Source organism: Glycine max, chromosome 13, assembly GCF_000004515.6.
Source record: "Glycine max cultivar Williams 82 chromosome 13, Glycine_max_v4.0, whole genome shotgun sequence".
Lineage (NCBI taxonomy): Eukaryota > Viridiplantae > Streptophyta > Magnoliopsida > Fabales > Fabaceae > Glycine > Glycine max.
This window is the reverse complement of record NC_038249.2, coordinates 26,098,738-26,107,990: the sequence shown is the minus strand read 5'-3', so window position 1 is coordinate 26,107,990 and position 9,253 is coordinate 26,098,738. Positions and strand designations below refer to the sequence as shown.

At 33.9% G+C, this 9,253-nt stretch overlaps 1 protein-coding gene across 1 annotated transcript; it reads left to right on the top strand.

The window, feature by feature from the left end:
- Positions 1-1,167: 1,167 nt before the first annotated feature.
- Positions 1,168-9,253, top strand: LOC100787779 (transcription initiation factor TFIID subunit 12). Its single transcript, XM_003542546.5, has 9 exons — positions 1,168-1,800; positions 1,913-2,053; positions 2,826-3,323; positions 5,695-5,769; positions 7,548-7,626; positions 7,704-7,768; positions 7,879-7,914; positions 8,164-8,352; positions 8,956-9,253. The coding sequence occupies exons 1-8, from the start codon at positions 1,306-1,308 to the stop codon at positions 8,296-8,298; spliced, it is 1,524 nt and encodes a 507-aa protein (XP_003542594.1). The 5' UTR covers positions 1,168-1,305; the 3' UTR covers positions 8,299-8,352; positions 8,956-9,253.

Here is a 9,253-nt window from a genome sequence, read left to right as displayed (position 1 = left end):
TAAAAACACACAGGGTTTGGACAAAAAAAAAAAAAACAACCTTGCTCCTAGTGGCCATTTACCCATTACTTTTCTGTTTTTTCCCTTATTTTTTGTTAAATGATCATTTTAGTTCTTTATCATATTTTTTTTGTTCAAAACAATCCTTTATATTTTAAAATTTTCACTTTGATCCTTTATCTTTTTTAAAATGTTGAAAATGGTTATTTATCTTTTAAAAAACTTATTTTGATACCTTATCTTATTTAAGAGGTTCAAAATGACCCTTTAACTATTTAAATATATTCAACTTTATCCTTTGAATAACACTAAGATAAAAGATCATTTTGAATATATTTAAATAGTTGAGAGATCATTTTGAATATTTTAAATAAGATAAATGATGAAAATAAACTTAAAAAAAAATAAATGATCATTTTGAAATAAATACAATTAAGGATCAAAGTAAAATTTTTAATATATAAATGCCCAAATTGAAAAAAAAGATAAAAGACCAAAATAGTCATTTAAATTTTATTTTTTAACTTGACAAATAGAAAATTATTGGCTTAAATATAATTTTTATCTCCATATTTTGTTCAATCCATAATTTTGATCATTTTATTTTAAAATAAAGACATTTGGTTCCTATGTTAAAAAAATCTGGGATTTTAATTTTCATATTTTAAAATAGAGACATTTGATCATTTTATTTTAAAAAATTTATAATTTTGATCCCCATATTTAAAAAAAATCCATAATTTTAGTCCAATCTTTAATTTTATCTACGTTTTATTTCTTATATTATAATTAGTTAAATCATTTTTTGATAACACTTAAAATGAACATGTTAGATCAAGGATTCAATTGAATCAAAATAAAAAAATAAAACATAAAAAATTGATAATTTGACTAAAGATGATTTTTTTAAAAAAATATGAGGGCCAAATATCTCTATTTTAAAATAGAGAATTAATATTATAAATTTTTTAAAATAAAAAACTGAATATCTCTACTTAAAACTTAACAACTAAAAATACGGATTAAATAAAATAGGAGGATTATATTTAAATCAATATTATTAAGTTTTCTTTTACTAATTCTCTCTTTTATTTTTTTCCCCTTCACGACCATTTTCTTCGGTTTGGTTGGTTAAAATAACGGTACTGTCTAGTACCATAAATCAAACGCTTTCCCAACCAACGACTTACCGAATTTCCTGTAAAAATTTCAAGCCTTATCTCATAGCATAAGCAGAGCCCCAAGTTACACCCACGTTCAGTGAGTGACATTCCTCCGTTTCAAAGTTTTCCAACCGCATTCCCAATGGATCCTCAAGCTCCGGCGACGGGCACCACCGTTCGGAGCGCCGCGGAACCATCTCAACCTCAGCCACCAAAACCATCCCCTCCTCTCCCTCTCCCTCCACCTTCCACATCATCAACCCCTCCACACCCTCCCCCAATCCCTAACCCTAACCCTAGCCCAGGCCCAGGCCCAGGCCCGGGCCCAATTCAAGCCCCGAGCCCCAAACCCCCCACTCCCACTCCCACGCCTCCCCAACCCCGCCCTCCCCAGCCCTTCAACCGCGCTTTACCACCTCCGTCGCAGCCTCAGTTCCCGCACTTCTCCTCCCCCTCTCCGCCGTCCTCAGCTCCCAGCGCCGCCCCGCCTCCGCGGGGTGGTATGGCGATCGGTGTGCCCGCGCACCACCAGAGCCCCTCCCCTCCGTTTTCGTCCTCCTTCGGTCAACATTTTGGAGGGCTGGGCCGCACCGCAGTCAACGTCGCTGAATCTACATCCAATTCAAGCACTTCTCAAGTAATCTTTGGCATTGCAAATTATTTTGAATTTTAAATATGAACGTGACTACATTTTTTCTTGCTTTTTAACTAGTTCAATTATTTGTATATATGAATGTGACAAATTTTAGGCGAGAACGCCGGTGCAAGGAATGGGGATGTTAGGGTCTCAAATGAGGCCAAGTGGAATCGGTTCACATCAACAGAGGTCTGTGCAATCGTCACTTAGACCTCCAACCTCTGCCCCGAATAATCAACCCGCTGGTTCACAAGTCAGTGCGAATGTTATGACTTTGCTTGTTGTGTGCTTTTCGCTTCTGCATCTATTGTTTTTTTATGCTTGGCCTAGTTAGAGGGTTTGTGCTGTTCAAGGTTTTAAATTTGCAGTTGCGGTTTCACTGCAATGTAAAAAATTGTGGGCAAATGCGGCGATGTGACCACAATGGTGATTGCATTATGTTGTAGCCAAAAACCTTTGATGATGCGGTTGAAATCATGGTTGCGGACCATATTTTAAAACCTTGGTGCCACTAGACTTAAGCTGGGGATGGATGTCTTTGGAACTTGGAAGTATAGTTTGGGTGCTTTCTGTAAATTGGTGGAATTTTACTGGTTTGCCTTTTGCATTTGACTGTAAAATCAAAATTCTTCTGGTTGAGACGATGGAGTTGTATTTGTATATCTGCTCTTATGTGGCCATGTGGGACCCTTGAGTGCACTTCTCACTTAAAAAATAACAGGTTTTGGTTCTGCGATGAGTAAGGGGGTTCTCCCTAGTTTAGGGCTGGTGAAGGAATATACAAGTTAAATTTTTGATATATTTATTTATTTAAGCAAGTATTGTGATCCATATTGTGCCATTGTGATTTGTATGTTTGTAAGATTGTAAATATATTGAGCATTTCTTAATTTCAATTGTTACCTGTACTTGAGAGGTTTGCTCAATTTTATGTGTTATGCTGTAATGCTTGTTCTTTGCATGCAACATGCGTATTTTGAGGGAAAAAAGCGAGGTGATTTTGTAATTTGTTACATTTTCTTCAGAGCTTCCAAGGGCATGGACTTATGAGACCCTCATCAGTGGGATCAACGGCTACTCCATCTCCGAGTTCATCACAAAGCATGCAGTCACTTAATCAGCCATGGTTGTCATCTGGGTCACAAGGGAAGCCTCCTTTGCCATCCGCAGCTTATAGGCAGCAATTGAACCCACAATCCATGCAGCAAAGGTCACATATTCCTCCGATGCAGCAATCCACACCAACATCCTCGCAGCAGCAGCAACAACAACCTTTGCTGTCTAATCAATCACAGGAGCATTTCGGGCAACAAGTTCCGCCATCCAGGGCTCCTCTACACATGCCTCATCAGCCACAGGTTACGAGGTTACAGGGGCCAGGAAATCAGAAACCTTCATCTCTTGTGGCGGCACAATCTAGTGCAGCGCAGCCAGGGACTCAAAGTAGATTAACAAACTCAGATACCGATGAATCTTCTAATAGTATTCTCAGCAAAAGAAGTATCCATGAGCTAGTCAATCAGGTGAACTATGCTATTTTCTTGTGTTCCATAGAAGATTTTCTGGGCTTATATTCTATTTTCCAGCACCTATTGTTGATAAACACATGTGGAAGTCTCTAGATTTTGAAGCCCTAGTAGGAATGCTGAAGGTCTCTTGTAGGAACTTCCTAATGAAAGAAAATCAATTTAACATGTAGAGGGCTTGAATTAATCATTTTGATTAGTTCTCGTTCTAGGTTGCCTGTTGAAATTCAAAAGAATTTCATTGTTTCTCCCAGAGGTCCATTTATGAAATTTTATGATACCCCAGGTTCTATATCAGATGAGTAAGGAATTGGTTGGTGGCTTACAAATGCTTATAGCTACTTAGAAGTTGTGGTATGTTGAAGTCTCGTAGAAGTTGTATTGGGACTTGGAACCATTTAGGTTTGAGTCCATTATAATGTATTGAAGTCTAAATGGAACTGTGGAAGGGTGTAACCACGGCTTTAGCTAGTAATTTAGATTCACAGGTGCTATATTTTCTTAGTAAATAACTGTTTTGTTAAGATCTGTTCTCTTTCTATACTATTTGTTTTTACCCATCCAAATGAAAGTTGTGCTCGTCAACTTTTTTTTAAAATGAAAAAAAACTTATGTGATGTTGTGCTACTAAATACATGGAATTTAACGTAATTAATTGTTATAGAATGTTTGCTCACTTCTCTAAATTTTTTAATGGTAAATGCTTGCTAGTTTTTACCATTGTTATCAATGTTGCGATCATACTCATAGGATCACTATATTGTACAAGTTCCTTGGCCCTGTCTGCGTTGGATCCCACCTTGGATTGCAATTGTGATCAGAGTGAAAAAACCAATCATGCTCGCAATACTGGATCTGCAATGCAATCTTTCCCAATCTGGACACATTTGTTGTTGCTAGGCTTGTGGTTTGGGTTTTGAGACCTGTGTTGTGAAAAACCTACAAATACTCACCCAAATTAACCCTAATCTCTCCCACCTTCTCATTCCCTCATTCACACACTCTCTCCCTCATCTCCTCCCTGTTTGCACTCTGCAGAGAGGAGTTCAAGGTTTTTGTGTGTGAGTTCTGTCTCCATCGACCATCGACCATCTCCAGTCTTTTTACAGCCATCTCTGTTTCTTCCTTCAAAGCTTCTGACTTGATATTTGTGGTCTGGTCTGTGTTGGTATTTCGTGTCTCTCATTTCTTGTAGGTCTGTGTTGGTATGGCAGGCTGAAGAAACTCCTCTTTATATTTTTTTTTGTTTTTTTTTATTTCTAGTTGTTGAAATCCATGAATTGAGATTTTTGGGCCATCAATTGAGATACAAGATCTTTGAACTAATTTGACTAAATTTTATGTCTTGTTCTCTTTCTTCTGTCTTTTTTTTTCTTGTTGTAATTAGTATGAAATATAAACTAGACTGAAATTTTTTATGTCCTGTTCTCTTTTAAATTTTACTTTTAGTTTTTGGTAGGATCTTATGATTTGTGTTAAAATCACACAATTTACTTTCACCCCTCCCAATCCTTGGCAGGATCTTGATTTTGACAAGGTTGGTTTTTATCTGTAATGTTGTATGATAGAAATATGGATATGATACCCCGGCAAGATTATTATGTCATAAGCTTATACATTTTTTGGGGCTTCTGGGTTTGTTCCTGCTTTACTGGCAATTAGAATTTGAACCTATTGGTACCATAAAGAGTATTGCTATAGCTGCTCTTGTACACTTCCTCTCACTTAAAATAAAATTATTATCTTTCAAATATTTTTAATGAATGCACAAACATCAATAAATACTTCTAATCTTACTAATTAAGTGTTTGAGATTTGTGAGAAAAATGTAAAAACAATAACTGAATAATGTTTTCCAGCTGCAAATAACTCAATGATTTGGATTACTGGTTTTACAGAGTATATATGTAGGTTGATTATTTTGAAGTCACTGGCCTAACCTAGTGTGTTTGGAGTAGCTTATTTTGAGAAAATAATTTCATTTTGCAAAATTCTGAGACTGAGCTTTAAAGAGCCAATTATTGTCCAAAAATTAAGCTGAAAAAACACACCACTATATAGGTGTGTGCTATTTATTGATTCTTTTGGTTGTATTTTATGGTTATCATACCCAGTGGCTAAAACTATTCAACTTCTTAAAGTTGCCGTTCCCCTCTGTTGCTCAATGGATGATTCCTTAAGCACTTTTTTCTGCAAAAATACAGCTCTACTTTCATTTTTACATCTTGACCTTGGTTATCAAATGCAATATGGCATGAAGCATTTCAAAGTTTATATTTTTGACATGATTCTGCAAGCTTGTAACAGCCCTAGTTTTGTGAAATATGTTTGTTTATCGTCCTATATTTACATTTTGCTTTATATGTAGGTTGATCCACTGGAGAAGTTGGAGCCTGAAGTTGCAGACATTCTTGTAGATATTGCAGAAAATTTTCTAGAGTCTGTGAGTATTTTCGTTGTTTCATTTTGTTCACTAGGCTGATGGGATTGTTCACTTTTTTGCATGTTGATAAAATTTATTAAATTTATCTATTATTTGTGTTGATATATATATTTTTTTGTTCTCAAAGTTGTTTTTTACAATCTCATTATTTTGAACCATGTATTTAATGATTTCTAAGCATAATATTTTGTTTTTCAATATACCTCCCTAATTTGTGTAATGCATTTTTGTTTTGTTTATTATGACGTGTTTTTGTTTAGCCTGTCATCTAAGTTGGATCTGAAAGTAGAGAACATTGAGAGTTTTTCTTCTGCCGTCTTCCTGATTGTTGGACATTCTTTTTCCATTGCTTGTACTTGTTATTTGATTCTAATTATTTCTGTATATTTTATATCAGAAATTATTACTGCATATACTAGTATTCAGAAATAGTTAGTTATTAATTGAAAATCAGTCTGTTTCTGCTATGTTTTATAATAATTAGATAAAGGCTTGTTGTGAATATGCATTTTGTATAGTTTACTATTTTCTTTTTCTCCTGGGTTGAAGTAATTAATATTATGGTAATCTGAATCTCAATCAATGGGTTTCACAGACTGAACTTAGCCTGATATATATAATGGTTTCTTTTGACTGGAAGATGGCCATATATATGTGTTATGGTAATCTGAATCTCTATCTACTATTGATTTTAATCTATTGGCTTTAAATCATCTAATTTAGTAGAGAAAGAATAGTGAACTCTTATTATTAGTTTATTACATTAATAAGTAGATAGAATAATCATATATAATTTTAATAAAGAGATTTTGATTATTCATTCTCAACATTAATTTTTAAAAATAATATACTATTAATTTTTTCAAATTATTTTAACAACCCTAAGCTCAACATATATTCAAAGTTTATTTGGATATTTTTGCTCAAGTTATTTATTATTTTATATTTAAATAGTAAATACTATGCTCATCTTTGATGTATACTATTACTATATCCATATTTTGTTTTTAATTAAGAATGCTGTAGTTTTAATGAATTACAATTTACAACTAAACAAAAATATCATTGAATTCATAACTATTTTATTATATTTGCAATTTAATAATTACATTTACGTGTGAAAAATTACAAATTTTTATGAACATTATAATTTCATATAGTTTGAATAACATTATTTTTAAAATTAATGATTAAAGTTGATAACAAAAATATTGCTTTTCATTGGAGTTATATATCTCCAGTCTCTCTCCTAATGTTAAGGTTCACTATTCTCCCTTATCATTATATTACATTATTTTGAGCCATTAGGTTAATGTAAAATCAATCGTTGGATGTTGGTTTAAGTCTTCAGAATTACATGGATGTTCACCTAGTGTAAGCGACTTCCTATCTCTGTTGTGTTTTTATATGTAAACTATAGTTTGTATTGGCTTTTAAAGACATGTTTTTAGAGAAAATAAAAGACATGCTTGTAATGAAGATGATTAATTATGATCAATGATTATAATTGTTTGTTGATAGTTAAGCCCCAAAATATCATAAAAAAACTATAAAATTTAAGCCCCAAAATTAATCGGCATTGGCTTGTTTTATGGTTTCCTCTTTCCTATGATCTATTTTATTTTGTGATGATGATTAATTTGTTTAGAGATGAACATGTTCACTACTGCTCTTGGTCTTCTTTCAAATAATCCTCTTATCCTGATTTTTTTTCTTCTATATACTCAAATAAGATTGTTTTCAGTAATCTCCATTATTTTATCTATTTTTTTAAATAGATAACCAGGTCTGGTTGTTCACTAGCCAAGCATCGGAAATCAACAACTTTAGAATCAAAGGACATACTGCTCCATCTTGGTTAGTTACTTAAAAGATTCTGTGCCCAGATTTTATTGTCAGCAGATTTGATGCCTAACTCTATTGACATCTTATAGAGAAAAATTGGAATATGACTCTTCCTGGGTTTGGTGGTGATGAGATTAAAAGCTACAGAAGACCGGTAAGAATTATCAAAATCTTTGTTGCATCTTTGTGTTTAAGTTTTTATTGATTGATTTATGCTCTTTTGAATTTCATATTCTTGGTATGTAATTTGTGATGGTTTTGCAGATTACAAGTGATATTCACAAGGAGCGTCTAGCAGTTGTAAGTTTTGGTCTCCCTTCCTCTTCTTATAATGGTAGTCATGTTGTATGTTAGTTCTTAGTTGTGTTTCTTGTGATTGCACATTTCTGCTAGCATGAAGATTTGTTGGTAGACTTTTTGCAGTAGCCTTGCTTTGCCTGTGTGTTTTTTATTTTCTTATCCTATTTTTGGTAAATATATAGTTCTATTTTTGTTATTATTAATGTGATGATGGTGATTATTATGATTTCATTTATCTTGGTTTGGCAGATAAAGAAATCAATGGCTTCAACTGAGGCAGCACATGGGAAGGGCTCTGCTGGCCAGGCATCTGGTAGTGCAAAGGGTAATCAAGGGAAGACACCTTTGAATATCATTGGCTCGCCAAACCTAAAAAATTCATAGGATGCATGCCGTGTTTATGGTTTACACGGCAATGGAGGAACCACTTTGGTGGAGGTAATTGAATTTTGTAATATATCATTCAGTTATTCCTGTTTGCAATTCTGCACTGTGAACATAAATGGCATACATATCTGTCATTCATCAGTCCACATGAATTGAATGCCTAGAAATGCTCTAAATTTGTTTCAAACTTGGCACCAAATTGTTGAATGGAGTGATGCGTTTATTTTTTACCTTGATTCTTGAGTAAGATGATAGAATTTGACAACATCGATTAACTTTGACTGTGGTAAACCAAACATGTTGAGCCTTGATCGTGATAAACATTTAAATATGCATGTCATGGTCTCATGATGTTGTAACTTTATTTTTTTTTGGTTGAAAATCATAATGTTGTAAGTTTGTAACTAGGACCCTCATTTGTACTGTTAGTCTATGCTAAACATCAACCTCAATTTCCCAAGTGACCAGCTAAAGCCCACCTTTTCCCAGTCAAACTTGTTTGACCTAATGTTAAGAGGGCCGTTCGACCTAATGGCCAAACTTGTTATTTTCATGCATTCCTTGTTGTTACTCTCTCTCTCGCACCCAAGTTGATTTTCCATTTAGTGTGGAACATAGCTTGCTAAATTTTGTGCCTGTCTATTGTTCTTTTAGGGAGATCATCGGTCTTTTTGGGCTGTTTTCCGAGCATTCCATGTACTGGAGAAAGAGTCTGAATTTAGAAGCGTTGCCGAAAACAAGATGAGGGGAATCAAGATTGATATGAATCGTCTTGCAACTGAAAACCGTAAATAAAGAAAGAAAAATGAATTGGCTTCATCAAATGTTTTTGTACTGACAATATTAAGAAAGTCATTGGTTGGGTAGGCTGGGTCATTTATTGTTATGATCGACTTTCTAATTTAGATGCAAATAGAATTCTGAAATATATATGCAATTACTTTTCCTGAAA

Coding starts and splice junctions, on each gene's coding strand:
- LOC100787779 (XM_003542546.5), top strand. CDS start 1,306: ATGGATCCTCAAGCTCCGGCGACGGGCACCACCGTTCGGAGCGCCGCG. Junction 7,769..7,878: donor TTAAAAGCTACAGAAGACCG/GTAAGAATTATC, acceptor ATGGTTTTGCAG/ATTACAAGTGATATTCACAA. Junction 7,915..8,163: donor ACAAGGAGCGTCTAGCAGTT/GTAAGTTTTGGT, acceptor TTGGTTTGGCAG/ATAAAGAAATCAATGGCTTC.